The 20,917-nt window shown below is 41.9% G+C and overlaps 1 protein-coding gene across 3 annotated transcripts in view; it reads left to right on the forward strand.

Annotated features, from left to right (window-relative positions):
* Positions 1-1,101: 1,101 nt before the first annotated feature.
* Positions 1,102-20,917, forward strand: part of LOC138600426 (phosphofurin acidic cluster sorting protein 1-like) — a 72,484-nt gene continuing 52,668 nt past the window's right edge. For all 3 annotated transcript variants that reach the window (XM_069671848.1, XM_069671849.1, XM_069671850.1), the window contains exon 1: positions 1,102-1,692. In XM_069671848.1, coding sequence (XP_069527949.1) covers positions 1,538-1,692 — 155 coding nt within the window. In that variant the 5' untranslated portion in view covers positions 1,102-1,537. The remainder of the gene's footprint in view (positions 1,693-20,917) is intronic.

A 20,917-nucleotide genomic window follows, 5' to 3' on the forward strand; every position in this document is an offset into this window, starting at 1 on the left:
CCCGCACTGAACCAAAGTAAAACGTTAAAATGTGCATAACAGTCCTCTATGCGAGAGATTAAATTAATACTGTATATTATAAATACTCATACAAGGTGTAAGTATGTGCGTGGTGTGAGGCTAAAGCAGTGAATAATGGGTCAATATTGGCGCTGATGTTTATCTGTGGTTTAAATCAATGCAACAGAAAGGAGGAAAAGGTGCTGCTTCACTGTGTGCTATTGGTGTTAATCCTCAGTTTGATTTGTTTGTCTAAAGATAACCTGGAGTCATTCAACTGTCAGGCCTAGTTTGATGTATGTGTTCGTTTATATGTAATTGAACAAGGTTTCTAATTGACCACACCTTTAACGCTGCACCTGCTGAAAAATTGTATTTCTGGTATTTGTATTTAAGATGAAATACTGACCATTGTTACAATATGCTGACTTATGTTTTAACTTAAGGATATCTGACTATATACTGTATTAGATATGGACATGTCGATAGCAGCATATACAGGAGGAACAAATGCAAGTGTCCAACTTTTGTGAATTAAACTGCAGCCGAGTTTTTAGTAGTTTTCAAATAAATATTTAAATATATATTCTAAAAGTTTGAGATACTGTATATGTAAGATGTTTTCTTTTTCCTACAGGGATTAGGTGGATAATTGATAGGGTCAAAGTTCATAGGGCAGTTTTGCTTTCTCTTTCTTTGTTTCCACATTCAAATTTACTCTATTTGCACGACCTTAATCGCTTTAGCACATATGATACTCTGTTCTATGCCTACAGTGTAAACAAGAAAATACATAAAAATGTATATTAAAAATAAAAATGATATCATCGAAAATATTTAATAGAATTTCAAATATGTTGTTATTGTTATTATCAATACATTTAAATCATACTAAAAACATGTATATCAATGTACTTTATCGTGGTATTATTGTATATTATACAGCACATTTAAGAACATATGGAACCAGGGATTAAAAACAAAAACAGTAGTAGAACCACAGCACATTATTGGCCCAGCCCCTCTCTCTCTCTCTCTCTCTCTCCCTCTCTCTCTCTCTCTCTCGCTCGCTCGCTCGCGCTCTGCTTCTCGTACGAACGTCCTCCAACTGAAGAGGCGTTGCTCGCTGGTTTCTGCTCATTGTGCGACTCCGGCGAGAGAAATTTCCGCTTCCTGCACCGAAAAACAACAGCCGACCAACCAAGACACACCGAGCCGACGTGAAGTTTAGGCGCAGGGGGATAAGGAGAGACTGGACGCCGGGATCTACCGCCTGTCTTCGGGTAGAAACACCCCCAACGGCTGCAGTATGTTTTCACTATCAGGCGGCGAATAGCACAAAACGGACCAACTTTCCGTTTACATTGTACACGGGAGCATTTTACGCATTTGCACCACCAGGAGCTTGAAAAAATAAGGCAAAGGAAGGAGGAGGAGGCTAAAAAAAGGACAACACACAACCACACACGGAGAAGCGAGGCTACTACGGGTATTCCTCCTCTCAGCTCCGCCTGAAAGCCCGTCTTCAGCCTCCAGGATGTCGGAGCGAGGAGGGCTCCCGCGGACTGGGGGCGTCCCTTCGCCGCACATGCAGCCCTCCAAGCCGGTCAGCATCACCTCCAACCGGCCGGTCCACATGAACCTGTACGCTACCTGGGAGGTGGACCGCTCCTCGCCCAGCTGTGTGCCGAGGTATGTGAAAGGGGGGCCCAGGCGGGAAAGGGGGTGGCGAAAGCCGGTGTTTCGGTTTAACGTGTCATGTTAACTGCCATGTTAACTGGCGACTTTCTGCCAAATGCGTCTGTGGTTGTGGTTACAGCAGCTGTTGGAAACTTCAAACAGCAAAATCGGCGTAATGCACTCAAATTATGGTCACAAGTCGATCTGGCTGCTTCCCATTGTGACCAATATTGGCTGACGGTATGATTAATTATCTGCTACAACCTAAAACAATTGAGTGATGGGATGGTGCGCTGGTTAAAGAGGTGGACATGTGTTCATTTTCCCTTAGAGAGGAGTGAGTTCCAATCCCGTGGTATCATTTTTATTTACTGTTATTTTTTTTGTGCTCGTAAAACAGCAACATGGTTCGCTTACGTTTCACATGATCACACACAAGAGACGGAAAGGTGTATTTAAATCATTTATTAGGCTTGATACACATTCACAGGAAGAGCAACGTCGTGGGTGCCTATTTGGAAAGATTATCATGTCATATGACTGGATTACAAGTGAGATTTTCACATTAAAGGCTATAAATCGGATAATTAGGCATTTTCTTCGCTCCATTAACCTATTTGACCCCTTTTAGCCCCCTCAAAGACTCTTGGACGTTCTTTGACCCCATTTTGACCACAACCACCCAAATAATCATCACCTAGAAGCTTTACAGCCCTCAAAGCACGTCCTCTGGTTATCTTTCATACTAATAAAGCCTGTTTGTGGAGTGGCAGCTGCTGTCTTTCCTCAGTAGATAGCTTCACCTGATTATTGCAGACATGGATTGATGAGGCAGACTGTCACTGATACTATAAAGGCCCTTTTGTGTCCGTGCATGGTACGTCTGTAACATTAGGCGCTGTAATATATAGGTTTGCAGAGGAATGCAGGAAATGTGTTTGCAGGCAGAAATGTAACATTCTGCATCAGATAGTTTCCTTGGTATGATCATTGCGGGCTGTGATGCAATGAAAGATGCCGTGTTCGAGAACAATGCAGCAATTCCAGAGCAGGCGAGACACCTTATCCACCTGAGCTGAGAACCAAACAAAGACATTCAAGTAGGCTGTCTTTGTGTGGCTGAACAGACGGGTTGTAAAGGGATTCTGGCATGTATGTCACGCCGCTACAGTTGCTAGTGTGATAGCTTTATCTGCTTGAAGAGACACATATTGGATTTAATGTTCATATAGTTTGCGCTGCTGCTGAAGTCTGTCCCCCTTTTGTATTTATGACGCCTTAGTAATAACTCTGGTCATGAGTTGAATTCAAGGTCAAAGGTTAACCGCTGTGACTGAAGTGCGGCTCATGTGATTCACAACCCCGGTAGTGAGGGATGATGACAGATTCAGCAATTCAGATTTGAATTTGGTCTGCTGATTTGTTTTATCTTTGACGCTGATTGTTTTACTTGTTAAACCATGCGTCTAAATCTGCAGCTTTCCAATAACAAGGCGTGTAAAATGTGCCCTTAAATTGTCTTGTGCCTCTCAGTTGCCGCCTCTCAGACGAGCTCAGATGTTTAGGTTACTGAAAGCAATTAGTGGGAATAAAGCGTGCTGGTTAAAACATCATGCACAGCTCCGCATGCTGACATCTTAATGCTGCTTTCTAAAATGCTTTGGGGCTTTGCTGGGTTAGCAGCAAAGCCTCAAGGGTATTTTTTGCTTCTTAACATTTTGTGTGAGAGTGTGCGCTTGTTCCTGGATCTATATTTTGTGCTGGCTGGCATGAATAAATCATCCATTGTTAACCTACATTTTAAAATATCTTCCCTCCTGACCTTTCCTTTGAGATTATCACCTCCTTTGTGTTTGCGCGCTAGTATCCACGGCCGATTTTTGACTGTTTTGCCGCCGTGCTTCCAAATGTGATGTGCGGATGTTGTATTTTTGGGCCTCTTTCTCAGCAGCCGTCACGGTCCGTCAGATATCTTCGATTTCACCGCAGTTGCAGCAACAGAGAGAGCCAGGGAGAAAAAGGAGAGAAACAAGAGGATGAGACAGGGAGAAGTGGTGGCAGCTCTGTCATCTACATTTAAATAGGATTTCTCACAGAATCAGGCAGCTGACGACTAATCTGTAGCAGAGCGAGAAGAACCTGCGTCTACCACACTGACATCCAGTCCTGATGATGTTTTGCAGTCAGCTGAGTGTTTGCTTCTTGTTGCCTAATCTCTGTTTCTGCAAGACAGACCTCTGAACTTCCCCTCTCTAGCCGAGGTGTTGTTGCTCTAACCTCTTCCTGTCTACCTAGAATGCCACTCGGTATGTTGTTTATGTGCAGCACCGTGGAATAAATATGCCCTGCAAGGCACAAATATGCACTCAGCTGCCGTCCCCAAATGCCCATGGCATATCAGCCATCACTTGTTTGTTTTGATGCATTTTCGGCGCGTACAGCTGGGAGTAACAGGAAATAATCAAGAGTGAGAGATGATATCACTAGTTTGAGCTGTCATGACTCAAAATTTGAGAGCTCACTGTTAGAGTGGTTCTGATACCAACACCAGTATGGGAGATGCGGCCTTCTTCTACAAAACAGTCCCCTACACAGCATTAATATATATTGTGGACACTAGCAACTACTAGAGCGGCAAAGAAGAACTAGTTTATTGTAAATTATCATGTGAACATCTAATGCTAATCAAAGCTAACAAAAGGTCAGCAACCAGTGTTTTCCCATCGGCCAAAATCCAAGTCTAAATGTCTGAATTGAAATGAAAACATTGCTCCGAAAAAATACCGGACCGTCTATATCGGAAATGCTGCCTTTAATACAAGAGTCGGGTATCGGCGAGTTCACCAGTCAGTGCACCAGTTCGACACCATTTTTTACTAGCCTCCCGAGATGATCAGCTGGTTTCTTCTTCTAAATATTGCTGCCACTAGGGTTTAAGAGCGCCAACAAAAGACTGATTTCAGGTAAATTATTATGTGACACGTGCTAGCAGTAAGGTTGCAGTGCTAGCAAAGGGTGTAATGCTAGTCATAGCGTTTATTGTTTTTCCTGCAATAATAAGTATGTTTTTCAAATGTACTTGTATCAGAGGCGTACTCGGTATCGGCCAATAATCAAGTCTAAGTACCAGAATTGATATCTCGCGACATCTCTATGTAACGCCGTCTAAAATGCTAAAATCAGGTATTGGCTAGTACACCAATCTATCCAATACCATCATTTGCTAGCTTAAAACATAATCAACTTGTTTCTTTTTCTACAAAGCAGTAGTATTGTTGATGCCATTACAAACTAGTGTTTAAGAGCCTCAATGAAGAACTGATTTCAGGAATTATCATGTGACAAGACCTAACAACAAGACTGTGGTGCTAGCAAAGAGTGTACTGCTAGTCATAGCTAGCAAAACATCTTTTTTTCTCCAGTAATAAGTAGATTTTTCTTATGTAATAGTATCAGAGGGGTACTTGGTATCTGCTAATAATCAAGTCTAAATATCAAAAAAATTGGTATTGAAACAAGCAAACATTTGGTATCAGCTAGTACACCAGAATTTACTAGCTCCCAAAACAGTAGCCTACACAGCAATAATTTATATTGTTGATGCCACTACAAACCAGTGTTTGAGAGCACCAATGAGGAACTGATTTTGCAGAAGTTATCATGTGACAAGAGCTAACAACAAGATTGCGGTGCTAGCAAAGAGTTTAATGCTAGACAAAGCTAGCAAACGGTGTTTTTCCACCAATATTGATATTTTAGAACACATAGGTGTCAGATGTGTACCCTGTGTCGGCCAATTATCAAGTCTAAGTATATAAATATATATCTCAAAGGACAATGTGGCATCGGGGCATATAAATACACTATCAGTTGTTGAGAATGAGCAGCAGGGATTGCACAAATATTAGTTGTGAAAGGCACAGAAGCACAGTCATCTGAAATCAGCTCCACCCTTCCTGATATCCAACCCCACAGTGTGAGGTCATTTCTGTGTTCAGCCCTCCTGACCTCCTGTTCTGCTCTTTACTAGAGTGGAAGAAATCATTTCACTGGCTCCAAACCAGCTCTCTCTGTGCGTTGTAGTGGGTGTTCCCTCTCTCAGCTGTCTCTTCGAGCTTTCTGCCCTATCATCAGCACAGACACGAGACTTGGTGCTATCGTCTTCGCTTGCTTCACTGGTTCTTCTCTTCACCTCGAGGGTGAAACCTTCATTTTCTGTTGCTGAATAATCCCACTGATGAGACCAGTAGCTGCTCTAACATTCTCAAGGCCTCACCTCATCCATATAGAGGCTGTAGAGAATAAGGATTAGCAGTTCTCAGGTGTATATAAAGTCAGGTGGAATGTCGATGGTGCCTGCCAGTGTTCACGCCACAAATGGTTTGGATTCCAGCATCCAGCAGAGTTTAGTTAAGGATCTCCTTGTGCAGCCTACTCAGCGTCAGGTATTCCAGGAATGGGCCCTGTCGCAGAGCTCCTTGCGTTGCATTATTAAAGTCTCCTTAAAGAGCTGAGTGGAAAATCCCATGACTCAGATCCATAGATTGATGCTGGGTCTAAGCCTTAGTGGTGCTTCCAAGACATGAGTGAGAGGAGAGTAACCACCGGAAACTGGCTACAAACTGGACCACAGAGAAGAGCAACAGTTGAACGTGTGAAAACAAAGCTTTAGCTACTTGTTAGCGAGCTTTGGCGAGTTCCTTTAGAACTATTATTTGTTACTAATTACACATTTGTCAAGAAATTGATGTATCTTAGATTAATTCAGAAAAGTAAAGCATTATAGTACTTAGCCCAATTGTGTTATGTTTGATAATCAAGAATAAACAACAATATGGAGGAATTAATTGCCCAGGTAGCAGCTAGCTTAGCCTCTGTGACTCACCTTTCTAGCTGCCTAGGCCACAGATTTGCACCTGCAACTAATTGACTCCTTAATTTTGCCGTCACTGAGGTTGGATTGAAAAAACTTTCTTGACTAAATTAGACAAGACTATGGATGACGTAAGTATAGCACCAGAAGCAGGAGGCGATTAGCGTAGCTTTGCTATCTAGCCTGGGTCTGGCTCTCGTAGTTTTAAAAGTGGGGAAGTTACTCCCTCTAAAATAACGCTGATTGTTGGATATGTAATTATGTTTGTGCATGAATTAAACAAACATCTTAAATAATAATTACTGAGTCGAGAGGTTTTGACAGGCAAGTTTGAGTAGACTCTGGCTAGGTTAAAGTCATTATGTTAAGCTAGGCTAATGGCCTGCTGCCTCGAGCTTCATATTTACCACAGAGACATGAGAGTGGTATCCATCTTCTCGTCTAATTCCCAGAAAGAAACAGCTTTTTTCCCCCCAATTTCAATTGTCACACCGGTTTAGCATTTTCTGTCAAATTAGCAGCTGAGAAATACAAGTTACCAGACGCTGGATTTCCTCATGTAATCACAGAAAAACCTGAAAAGAGGACGCTCCTTTCCTTTTCTGGCTGAGTGCTTCACCATTTGATCTCTGGAGAATTTGCAAGTTGTCGTAGCCAAGAACAGCGCATTAAAGGTAATGTTTATCCAAACACCCGTCATATATTGCCAGGAACCTTGAAAGTGTTTGTTTTCCAGTAATGTAAGCCAGGTCTACTCTTGAGCTGTTTTTGCGGTTCCTCAAAAGCGCATCCGCTTAAAGCCTACAAATTCAGAACTAAAAATAAACATATAAATAAGAGAAACCAGCGGGTCATTGCATTAAAAATAAATGCTTATCTACAGGCCGGGTAATGAATACTGTTGGTATAAAAAGCGTGGCGCAGAAATGCAGGAAGTTCTGAATAATACATCGTGCATTTGTCAGACTTGTTTGCTGTAATCGCCCTGCAACACAATAGTGGGACTGCACGCTTTCCTCGACTGTCAGCGTTACACTATCCACCCTGCCCCCTGAATCCCCGGCAGTCGAACACACACACATGGACAGATATGGAAAGAGCGGCAACAGGCTATCGCATCTATGAACACACACGCACACGCTCAGACTGGGTCAGTGTGTTCATTAGGAAGCTTTGGCTCTGCCACTTGCCTCGGCGCTACTCGCTCTTCCGCACAGCTGAGTGGCCGAGAGGTCGGAAGTTTCCAGCTCGCCTGCTGGAGATGGAGGGAGATAAAGTGTAAATAAAAACCTCCTCTTCCTCCTCCTCTTCTTTGCTTTGACTTTCTTTGAGTATTTTCTATTTCATAAAACAGGCGTCCAACCTCGAACCTTCCTCGAGCCTCAGGGAGAGATGGGATATGAATGTATTTTATCAGAGTTGCTCATTCAATGCTGCAGTTGAAACCATTAAAAAGTGGACTAGTTGCAGTGCAGGGAGTATTTTCTTCAATTTCTCAGCAGCTTGGAGGCTGGCAGGTGGTATAAACCTGCAGTAAAACCTCTCACACAGCTTTAAAAAGCTGCTAACCCACTCAAAGGAATTTGGCTTGTGTGTCAGACCAGCAGTGTCTTTAATGCTCTTTTTAGAACTTACCAGAGATACGATTTGCAGGGTAACGGTGTCAGTGTGGGACCTAAAAATAGGACAAAACAATACTGACTATGCGTACTATCAAGCCCTTATAGGTCGAGTGCAGATTGCAACACAGTGTGGCTGCTGCTCAAACAAATAGGAAAGGTTTTCTTCTGTATTGTATCAAATAGCCTTTAAGACACCCTGTTTATAAGTCTTATAGGAGTAGAATACAAACCCCTGTCCGATTAATCTTGTTGCAAATGTTTGCAAGAGTCCAAGAAAAATATAGTCCTCACCCTTGAAGTGTTTTCTCTCTTAAACTGAAAAATGGAGTGCATCCAATTATGTAAATCCTACATTTGAATAATTTTCCCTTACTGGCTCCATTTCACAGATTGGTTTTTGGCAGTTCGCAGCAAAATTAGGGCCAGCTGTTAAATATGAAAGTCTTTCCTTGACTTACTAAGTGGTGCAGTCATTCAACTGACCGAAGTCTACCATTGGTTATTGGTCTTTCAAAATCAGTTGGCAAAAACAATTCCCCATTACGCTTAGGGGTGGGAATCGAAGGGTAACTCACGATACAGTATGATACGTGATATGGGCCCACGATAATATTATGATACAGTGGTTCTGCGATAATTGATATATTGCAATATAGATAGATATTTAGGTATTTTATCCCACCCCTAATGAACATGCACTTAATTTGGACATAATCTTATTTGTCAGCTAGTGATCATGCCAGTTCTTGGCTGTTTGACCTAGTTTGGTCTCTGATAGGGATGCACGATATTATCGGCACGTTAAAAATGTACTATCGGACATCGGCCAACACGCCGATATCGGCCGATATAATTAACCGATAAAATAATGTGCTGCTGCATACTTGGATTAAATGCCCGACTTTGGCGCAATGTCCCCGGTGCGAAGAAGACCTGCGCGGCGCAGCGTGATGACGCCACGTGTGTCTACCTGCAGCATGAGAGAGTTAGAAGCCAAAATGTCCGTGGTGTGGAAGTTTTTCAAAGTGTCCGAAATAGAAAGCAGAACTGCTCTTTGCAATGACTGCTCAGCTTCGGTGATGCGAGGAGGAGCCAAGGCAAAGTCTTTCAACACTACAAACATGATTAACCATCTCAAGACCCGTCGCCCCGACCGTTGTAACAAATGTGATAAGAGTATCACCATTATACTGTACGCTAATTCCAATACAGAAGAGGGTTGATGATCTCTGCAATTAGTTGTGCGGGAAAAAAATATCGGTATCGGTATCGGTAATTGGCTAAATGAGTTGTAAAATATCGGCATATCAGATATCGGCAAAAAATCAAATATCGTGCATCCCTAGTCTCTGATTGGTTTCTGTTGTAAAGACCATAGTCGATGATTTTGATTAAAGCGTTTTTTCCTTAGTGGCAGCAAAAACTTTAGAATTTAATATGTAATTGTTGAGGGCCAAATAACTCCATATACAAACTTCAAGATACAAGGAAATAGGAACTCTTGCAAACTAGGGGTGGGAATCACAAGGTAGCCCATGATACGATACGCGATCTGGGCCCATGATAATGATAATATCACGATACAGCGATTCTGCGATAATTGATATTGCTTTTTTAGATATTTATTTTTTTAGAGCGCCATACATTTTTTAATTACAGTATTGATACTTGGCGCCAGCTTATCAACAATTGTATTGCACGAGTCAGAGCAACGATATATTGCCGTATCTATATTTTGTCCCACCCCTATTTCTAACTTAATTAGCCACCCTTAAAAACATTGTCTTATATTCAAGCCAATACCGTTAATTATACAGCCACTCTGTCTTTGAGAAACAAGTTCAGATTTTGGAGTGAGGAGAGGAGAATATGGACAGTAAAGCTGCTGCTGTTGCTGCAGTGTAGACGTTGTTGATTGAGGCGACAGCACTCCTGTGGTCTGAGGAGGCCTTTGTTGCGGTATTGTAAGGTGTGTGTGTGTTTTTGAGAGCTGCTTACCTCTCTTGGCAGTGGTCCCACCTGCTGTGGAATCATAGACTCCCATCTGGCAGCAGGCACACACACACACACACACACACACACACACACACACACACAGATTTCCATCACTAAAGTGTAGAGACACAATGTCACTAACATATGCTTCACTTTATTGAATGTGTTATGAACGAGGACACTGTGGCATCCAGTTACATAAAGGGACATGTTGTGAGGGGACTATAAATCATGCTGACAACAGATACATAATCTCACACACACACACACACACACACACACATTGGAATGTGTCTTAAGGTTGACTTAGCATTTTACCTAATCTCATTTTCAGCCTGTTGGAAAGTGAGCTCGGAACAATAAAGTTCGACGCTGAACTTCTCCTTCAGTGCATTCCTGAGTTTGTTTATATTTTGAACATCTTTGGCCGATCTTGCGAACATCACAGTCACGCTTTTAAAATGTGGAAATTGAACACATGCAAAGATACAAACCCACAGACTGGCAATAACGCAGTCGGAAATAGGTCAACTGTACCTGCATGTGTGTCTCTGTGCTGCTGCTGTATGTGCATGCAAATGATGTGTGGACGTGTATGTAATCCTCTCCAGCTATGGTTACACATTGTGTTATAACACTGGCTTGTAATGCACTTACCGCAGATTGACCTTGACACAGTGCCTGTGTGTTTAAGGATTACTGACATTTATTAAATTCTACAGCAGTAGTAATTTTAGTTTTGAACTATTTATTAGCATTGATTTTTATTTGTTTGATGTTGTCTAGTTTAAAAGTTGTTAAATGGATGTTGTAGTGCATTATTTATGATGACTTTATAAAGGAAAAACATCGTCTCAACTTTAATACTTAAATTGAAATGTGTGTTTTTTTTCTGGGTGACTAATTGACCAATTTGTACGTCGCTCTGGCTCATATATCCAGCATTTAAATAGGCTGTTTGCGTAGCTTGTCAATATACCTGACGGTGACTAAGCAAGGCAGTGTGTAGGAGTGTTTCCACATTCAACAATGACTGGAAAACAGACAGCAGAAACCTTTCAATACATAATTATAGTTTTGAGCTGTGTTACATAAGCAATAAGTCGTTATCGTTATCTTTTTACAGCGGCTATGATTGGAACCAATTTTTAAAAGATGACCCATTGGACTCATGGCAGTCGACTTTTTTTTCTTGTTTGCCAAGAGCTATGTAGGATTAGTTACACTTTTATGTACTGTATATGAAACTTCATTTGTGTGATGGTTAGCTTAGCATAAACACTGGAAGTAGATGGAATCAGCTAGCCAGTGTTAAAACCTCAATAAGGTGCTTGTAGGTAGGTAGATTGTTGTAGCTTTGGAGGGGACCACGCTAGCTGTTTCTCCCAGTTTCTGGTCTTAATGCTAAGCTAGCTAGCTTTAAAGCATACAGAGCAAACTCCAAAAGCAATTCAGTATGTTTCTCGAATTGTTGAGCTATCGTCTATAGAGCTAGCCTTGCATACAGTGGCACTCTGATACTCTTAACCTGTTGGGATGGTTGTAATGAGGCATGAGCAGCTCTGATCTGTTGCTAACAAGGAAGCTAATTTGATTGCCCACAGAGATAGAGAGCAAGGTGTCGTACTGTGATGGGGAAAACAATCGGCACCTCAATGTCCAACCAAGGGCTTAAACGCTACAGAATGGCTGTAGCTAGCTTAAAACATTAGCCACTTATTTTAGCAGACTACATCTACTTGAGACAGAAAGGTATGTTGATAAACCTTTGTTGTTCTAGCTTAGTGGCCCTTGACTTTTCAATGGAAATAACCATTTTACTTATGAAAGATTAAAACCAGCCTTGTGTAGCTTAGCTTCAACCTCTACAGTTTGACTTCTGTCCTCTTAAAGACTCAGTGTTTTAAGTTTGGATGCTTAAAAATCTTCGTTCTTGGTTCTTTTAGACACATTTCTGTTGTTTTGTAGCAGTTGAAAGAGACGAGACGACAATCAATGGATACAGCCATGTATTGTTTTCCCCTCCAGTGTGGGCGGGACTTAATTGCGCCCTGTCTGTGTTCATACAGAGGTTTCCCAATCCGCAGTTGTGCAGAGCGACATGGTATTTTCTTCCCACCTCCAGCTAAACTGGATTAGTCGGCTGCTCTGCTCATTAATCTGTAATCGCTTTAATGGAGGGTCAATTATAATATCCAGTATGTGTGCGCTTATGTTGCGTGTGTTAAGACAAAAAGAGGATTCCTGCTTTCTGCTCCTGTATTTGGATCCAACCGTGAAATCCTTTCCTTTCACCTCAAACGCTTTCCGCACACGGAGAAGCCTCCAACTCCTTAGCTAGCATTTTTCCACTTTCTTTTAACACACACACACACAATCTTATCTGTCCTCACACACACGCAGTCACACGTACTGCAGGTCACATGCTCTGTCCCGCAGGCACAGACGACGCAAAGAGGCCAGGGAAAAGCCCCGCTCGCTGGATATCAAAGTGCAAACCAGCAAAAACATGATGAGCAAACTGGACTGCAACATGTGCTCTGGGTGTTTTTATGATGCCACAGTCGACGCAGCAACACGCGCAAACCCCATTCTTTTTTTCTCATAAACATTTGTAATAGCGTTTGACAGTTCACTTGGTTATATGTGTGATTCAGTGTGGATTTGTGTGTGTGTAAAGGTTGATTGTGCCCTCCTTATGAAGTTGCAGGCCTCAATGTGTCCTTGCCTGTGGCTGTGGGAAGTAGAGCAAGACGGAAAGAGAGAGAGAGAGAGAGAGAGAGAGAGAGAGAGAGGGAGGTGATGGAAAGCATGCAGAAAAAAGTGCAAGGGGTCACTTCTTCTTTTTTTTTTAACACACCACACAACGCTTTGGCCTACTTGTCCGATTGTGGCGAACTTGTGCGACTTCAATTGTGGGAAGTAAGACTTGTACAAACTGTCACAACCGGGGCTTACTTCCCATTTAAGAACAAAAACTGACCCCCATGATATATTCGATGGTTCTTCAAAGATGCACATTCAGCTCTATTCATTAAAGGGTTAAGGGCCGGGTTATACTAGAGGAGAAGTGGTTTAATAGACTTGTTTATGGTTGTTCTAAATTTACATTTAAATTTAAATTGAGCTACAGGAAGAAGTTCAAAACCTGCATCCTTTCTTACTTTCAAAAAAAATATTTTATGCCTTTATTTTAGAGAGAGGACAGTGGATATTGGCAGAAATGGGGGAAGAGAGAGAGGGGATGACAGGCGGCAAAGGGCCGAGGGCAGGAGTTGAACCCGGGGCCTCCACATCAAGGACTGCTGCCTCTGTATATGGTCGCCAATTTAACCGCTGACCCCTGCCCAGCAAGGCAATAATGGCATGAAGTCAGGTGCTCCTGTTCTGCAACATTTGAAAGTATTTGGGGGCAGCAATCGGCTATATGGTCTGACAATGATATGGCCTTTGAGAGCAAGGGAGGCGGCTGTGGCTCAGCGGTAGTTGGTCGTCTCTCAATCGGGAAGTTAGGGATTCGACCCCTGACTGCTACAGTCACGTGTCGAAGTGTCCTTGGGCAAGGCAATGAACCCCAAATTGCTCCCGATGGCATAGCCATCGTAGATTGGAAATTGATACTAAGTCATTGCCATCAGTGTGTGAATGGGCGTGAATGGGTGAATGTGACATGTAGTGTAAAAGCAGCTTTGAGTGGTCAGAAGACAAAAGCGCTATATGTACAGTCTAGGGATAGACCGATTATCGGCCGGGCCCACTATCGGCGCCGATATTCGGCATTTTGACGCATATCGGCATTGGCCTTGTTTTTTTTTTAATCCAGCGGCCAAAAAGAGATCAATTTAAAACTGGGTTATTTTGGCTCTGATGCAGCCGCGCCTCTCTGTCTGCAGTCACTACTCTGTCTCCAGCATTGTCCCACCCACAGCACTGATTGGTTACACACAGAGCCATGGCACGGGTAACAGCCAATCAGCAGTGAAAGCTGTGCATGCAGAGTGCTCACACACACGGCGGAGAGGAGAAAAAGTTCATTTCTTTGCTAATTTTATTTAATTTTGTTTTATTTACTTTATAAAACTTCAGGAAGTTATTTATTAATTTATTTAAATTTTCAGTTAACTTTATAAGAGATGCTGCTGACCCTGGGAACTCCCTGCGCTTTTTGTTTGTTTAATAAACATATGCTTAAAGGCATTTAAACAAAGTTAAGTGTTGGAGTTTGTATTAGTCAAAATTTTGACGCCAATATTTTCACTTTTACTGCAAATGAATATCGGCTCCAAATATCGGTTATCGGCCTCCTTGACTACTAATAATCGGTATCGGTATCGGCCCTGAAAAAAACCATATCGGTCTGTCTCTAGTACAGACCATTTAACACGGGCACACCCAATTTTTCGGGGCTTCCGGCGTACCCATGGATCTGTTATTATTGTGGTCCTCATTACTTAAACATTATTATCTCACCGTGAAGCACGGTAAGCCTGCAGTTCTGGGAATGTAGGTTAGTGAATTCAGTGTGTATGCAATCGCTCCCTAAGTGACAAAAACATGTTTGTGTTGGTGTTTGCATAAGCATATAATAACTTCCTCTTTTCAGCCTGTGTGTTAACATTTCCTCGAGGTGCGTGGCATTTTAGTGACAGACGGAGGCAGGACGATAAAACAGAAAAACACACAAGAGAGGGGTTTCATCTAAGAGTCTGCTTATTGATATTCAGACGTTTCTACTGACTGTGTCCTCGACTGTATAATCAGGCATAAGCTGTGGAAACAAAGACATGTATATGCCCAACGAGAAGGCGATGGCAGTGAACTTCATCACCTCTTGAATCTTCCGTCTCGCCTCAAACCCTTCATCACATGCGAGATGTGTCCTCACACTGTTGTCACATTAAGCGCCTTTTCTCACAGCATCGCACTGAATTCACATGTTGCACTTAAGGCTGCACATGCTGTGTGTAAACGTGTCCATCCTCTCATTGTCGTGTTTTGCAGCACTTAACAGTAGCAGTAACATCGCTGTCACCGCGGAGCTCGATTCAAAGTGTGTTAAAGTGTATGTCTGCTGCTGTTCAGCTGCTTCTTGCCTGACCTCGTTGAGCTGTAAGTGCTGTGTGTTTGTGTTGGTTCACATTGATTGCTGCTTTTAAGTATTATCTTCACTGCATTCTTTCCTACACTTGAATCTGCTCCTGTCTCACCTGCTCATTACATCCAACAGCGTTTGAGCTCTGTGTTCATTAGTGTCAGGGTTCTCACATTGAACGCTGCCTTTAGCTGTGTCATTTGGTAAGTTTCATGACTGATCTCGCAGTTAAATAGTGCTTGTGTATGTCTGCATTTTAGTGTGTTCGTCCTTTGCAATATCTCTGTATGCTTCACAGAGTGCAAATCTACTTGCCTCACCTACAACTTGCATCAAATAAGGCTTTACTGTGTGTATATGTATACGCCCTGGCAGGGTGCTCTTGCTTTAGATGAAGTGTCGGCTCACGACAGCGGGGCGACTTTTGCTCTCTGCAGAAGCAGAGCGGAGAAACGACTGGAGGATAAAGGAAAATAGGAGCGAGGGATCAGGCACATTCAGGGCATAGTAGCAGAGGCAATGAGGAAGTAAAGGGCGGCGTTAGCCTGCTTCCAGACGTCTGACCTTTAGCCTCTAAGATTTTGTTAGCAGTTAAAAAAAAAAGGACAAATTTGTCTTATAATGCCAGTAAACAGTTGAGGTCATTGTTAAATACGATTATTGTCACAGTCAATTACTCCATACTTAATTTCTCGGATTAACAAATTGATTGGTCTTTCCAAAGTTTGTAATAAATTGCTCAACACATTTTCTTAAACCCAAATATGGCGTCTTCATAATGCTTGTTTTGTCACATCAGCAGCCCTAAAGCAAAAATGTATTCCACTAACTATTGAAAAAAGCAACAAATCTCTCATTTAAGAAACCTGAACAAGCAAAGGTTTGGTGGTTTTACTTTAAAATACCTCAAACAATGAATCTGTTATCAATATAGCTGCACATTAACTTTCTGTCAACAAGCTAGTCAGCTAATAGGCTAATTGTTTAGTTTAGCTTTAGTTCCATTACTGTTAAAAGTGTTAAATTAATATAGTCAAAATAAATACAAATGCTTGTGATTTACAGTATAATTGAGTTAATAATGCAGTATAAGCAAACGCAGGCTCATGAAGATGGCTTGATTGCTTGCTAACATTAGCGGAGATATAAGCTACCATTACACTCCTGCTCCTGTCGCAAACCATCTATTTCTCTTGTTATTATTACAAATCTTAAATTGTAAGAAAACATTTTAAACTTGAGAACATTGGCAAGTTTGGCTAGGAGGTCTAACAGTAGGCAGCTAATAAGTTAGCTGACTTAGCTAGGTAGCTAGCTTAACTTGAGTCAAGCTGCCTTTTCACTTTCCAGATTAGAAAAGAAACAAAATAGCCACTTAAAGCAGGCTTTAATTTCAAAATATGTTAGTTCCTTTCATATGTTTGTTTGAAGTTAATTAATAATGAGTTTTAATTTATGAGTATTAATTGTCTAGAAAATCTAATAATAATAAAAAAAAGTCCTGCCATTTACTATAAACCTGCGCAGCTAAGCTAAATGTACACCAGCTAATGTAGCTGGAAATCACATAAGAGCAAGTGGTCGAAAATGGTCTGTAGTGATCTGTAAGGGCAGAATCAAAAGGCGATGTCACACTGAATAATGGAGCGCTAACAAATGGCCATTCAGTGTGAATGTCAGGCGAAGGTAAAGCAGAGAAAAACCGTGTATATCATGCAAGAATCATGAAGCAAGACGAGGGGAGGTCGACGAGAGTGAGGAGAGCGAGGAGAGGAGGACGCCCCATTGTGAGGAGTCAAGAGGGGAGGGAGCGTGAAGCCTCCGAGGGTGAGACGAGAGCAGGAGGGTAGAAAAAGGATTAGACTGTGAAGGAGGGAAAACAGACTCAAGTGGATGAAGGTGAGAAGAAGGGGGAGGAGGAGGGGAGGCAGATGAGAGGGGGAGAGGGAGGCTTTATCAGTAAAGGGCGACATGAAAGGCAGGGTGATTTGGTGAATGGGAAGGTAGCAGCTGGTGCGCGAGGAGGAGATACGGCAGAGAGATGTGAGCTGACGGAGGAATTAGACTCTGCCACATGCTTCCTTCTTCCTCCACGACTACATATTTCCCTCCTCTCACATCCTCCCCTCAGGATCAGCTGTGATGAATGCAGTGCAGTTTCACCCCTGCCGCCATTGTTTCAGGAGCAGTCTATACCCAATGTGCCTCTATTGTGGCCGTGTGAGCTGGTGCAGATTCACCCACGGCTAGTGATTTGGTACCAACATGTACTGTCACAGGCTCTATTAAAGTATTGCTGCGTCATATTGCAACTGCTTCAAGCTTTATGCTACTAAACACAACTTTTAGCAACATTTTAGTCTTTAGTCTAACATTTTTTTGTCATTAGAGTGCCAAAGTAGAGATAGACCGATATGGTTTTTTCAGGGCCGATACCGATACCGATTATTAGTAGTCAAGGAGGCCGATACCTGATATTTGAAGCCGATATTCATTTGCAGTAAAAGTGAAAATATTGGCGTCAAAATTTTGAATAATACAAACTCCAACACTTAAATGCCTTTAAGCATATGCAGCAAAATGCCGAATATCGGCGTCGATAATCGGCCCGGCCGATAATCAAAGGTATGGTATAATATACAGCTTGTATTGGACTTTGTATTAAATTTAGCAGCCAAATACAGAATGAAGTGGTTCTCAAATATGTAATCTCAGACTATATTGGGACATATTTTTTATTCTTTTATATTTACTTTTGGGGTTACACTTATTTCTGTCATATGCGTTGACAAAAAATAATTGTGCTATAATCTAGCTAAAGCTATGTCATGACCGCCAGTGCAGCCGCCATCCTCACAACAATCAACGTTAACATAGGCTGAGCTCAACTACCGCACCGGTAGCTAGCAGGATTACAAACTCGACATGGCGAAAACAGACAGTTATTTGTGTTTTGAGTGTGTTTTAAATGATAAGACATTGAAATAGTGTTGAAATAATTTACACACTATATACATGTATTTTTTCCCTCTGGGACACCCCCAAAGGGCCCTCAGACCCCTCAAAAGCACTTTTACATTACACGTGCATGGCTATTTTACATGACTATGCCTTCGGGAGCAGTTTGGGCTTCAGTGTCTTGCCCAATTTGACATGGAGACTGCTGCACCCGGGGATTGAACCGCCAGCTTTCCAACCAACTGAGCCACAGCCGCCCTGAGTGTTTTGTGCACAACGTCAGATACGAGACAGATCTTTTATTCAAAACGCTTCCAATGTTTTTCTTACTTTAGCATCCACAAAAAAACATTGGAAAGTGTCACTTTGAGATTTGCGCAGCCTGTAGGGCCAACAGTCTCTGGAAGCAGGAAACATGACTCAAATCCAGCCCAGAATTACAACTTGCTAGATGTGGTGATACAATATACCCTCAACATAACTTTAGATTTTATGTATCCATAAATCTAAACCATTTTTCTGTGAGCTTGAAATGGGGAATACTGGACTGCTTTATGTTTGAGGGGAATCTCATTTAACACAGGCCCCAAAAGCCCCCAAAAGTCCAAAATGAAACACATCAGTCTGTTATTGCTGCCTTTAAATTGTCTGATTGCTCTCGCCTGGGTGTTTGGAAGAGGAAATAATGGTTTATGGTGCATTCAGGTGCTTTTTGCACCGACAATGGAATCTGTTTGGAAGTTCCTCAACACCTCAACCAGAGACAGAAGACACATTGTGACACAAGTGAAAGTTGTGCTTCTGGTTTCGTTTCTGTTGTAACACTGGACCACATCCTCAAAGCTCTCTGTTTAAACTGACATTAATGGCAAAAGTACAACACCATAAATCTTCATATGATCTGATTCCTCGTGGTTTGTAGTGTTGCACAGATTTAATTTAGGTTAAAGGCTGCTATTTGTCGCCATTACAGAGAAAACCTCATTTATTTTCTGCAGCCATTTACTCAAAGCACTACATAATGGACTGTGTAAAGTGCATTACTGTGCGGTTGCTTTCATGTGTCTTTATAGCAGATCGGACTCAATCAGTGAACCTTGTTTATTCATTTTATATTTATTTTTTCTGGTCCAGATGCAGAGCAGAGCTAGAAGTTAATGTGCAGATGGCAACACTAGACCCTGGGGAAACACATGCAAACACACACAAACACTGCTTTCGCTTACCCACTAAAACACACCTCTTTTATGTGACTCAAATGTTCACTTTGGTTTGTCCTTTTGCTTCATTTTTATGCCTCCGCGCCGACGACAGCCGTGGCCTGAGGCGTTATTTTTTCGGGTTGTCCGTCCGTCCCATTCTTGTAAACACGATATCTCAGAAATGCCTTGAGGGAATTTCTTCAAATTTGGCACAAATGTCCACTTGGACTCAAGGATGAAATAAATAGATTTTGGTGGTCAAAGGTCAAAGGTCAAGGTCACTGTGACCTCATGTCCATTCTGTTCTTGTGAACACAGTATCTCAGAAATGCCTTGAGGGAATTTTCTCAAATTTGGCACAATTGTCCACTTGGACTTAAGGATGAACTAAATAGATTTTGGTGCTCAAAGGTCAAAGGTCAAGGTCACTGTGACCTCATGTCCATTCTATTCTTGTGAACACAGTATCTCAGAAATGCCTTGAGGGATTTTTTTTCAAATTTGGCACAATTGTCCACTTGGAGTCAAGAATGAATTGATTAGATTTTGATGGTCAGAGGTCAAAGGTCAAGGTCACTGTGATCTCCAAAAAACACATTTCTGGTTATAACTTCAGAATTCCTACGCTAATTATGATGAAAGTTGGCACAAATGTCCTCTTGGACTTGAGGATGAACTGAGTACATTTTGGTGGTCAAAGGTCAAAGGTCAAGGTCACTGTGACCTCACAGAACACGTTTGTGGCCATAACTCAAGAATTCCTATGCTAATTATGACAAAATTTCAAACAAATTTCTAAAAAGTATAAAATGATGAAGTGATGACAATTTATATCCAAAAGATGAAAGGTCAACTTCACTGTGACAGCACAATGCTTCATATTGCCACTCCATTCCAATTCTTATTGATTTAAACCCCAAGGTACGTGTATGAATCCACCCTTTTCACTCCCTCTCGCTCTTTGATCTTGCTAATATTGAACTTAAGGTGATGATAATCGCATCATGTGTCAAAGCTCTGTATCAGTACTCTCTCGTCCACTGGAACAATAGTGAGGGCAGCATATTTCTCACTGGAAACGTACATGTTCCTATAGAATTAACTTCCATTTCGTCAAAACATACACGTAATACCTTTTGTTTAATAACTCTAACATCTACAGTCAGACAGAAATGTAACATCGACTTGACTAGTTGGCGGAGGCGTACAAGCGCAAGGCGGTAATATTAGTTTATCCTCCATTTTTCTTTTCATGTCATTGCATACACAGCATCTAGTTCCACTTCATTTCCAGCCCTTCCTCTCCGTCATTTCTTGTTAAAAGCGCAGAAATGCCAAACTGTCCAAAGACATTTTTAGTCGATGTTGTTTACTTCCCTCCGCAGCCACCCTATCGCTGTCAATTTTTGAGTGTCTCCGGGGACTTGATTAATAGCTCGCATCTCGCGCACACACTGCACATTAAACTCTCATGCCTTCCAAAATGAGGCAGCTG

Source organism: Semicossyphus pulcher, unplaced genomic scaffold, assembly GCF_022749685.1.
Source record: "Semicossyphus pulcher isolate SPU_LCO1_2020_fin unplaced genomic scaffold, fSemPul1.0.p SCAF_21, whole genome shotgun sequence".
Taxonomy (NCBI): domain Eukaryota; kingdom Metazoa; phylum Chordata; class Actinopteri; order Labriformes; family Labridae; genus Semicossyphus; species Semicossyphus pulcher.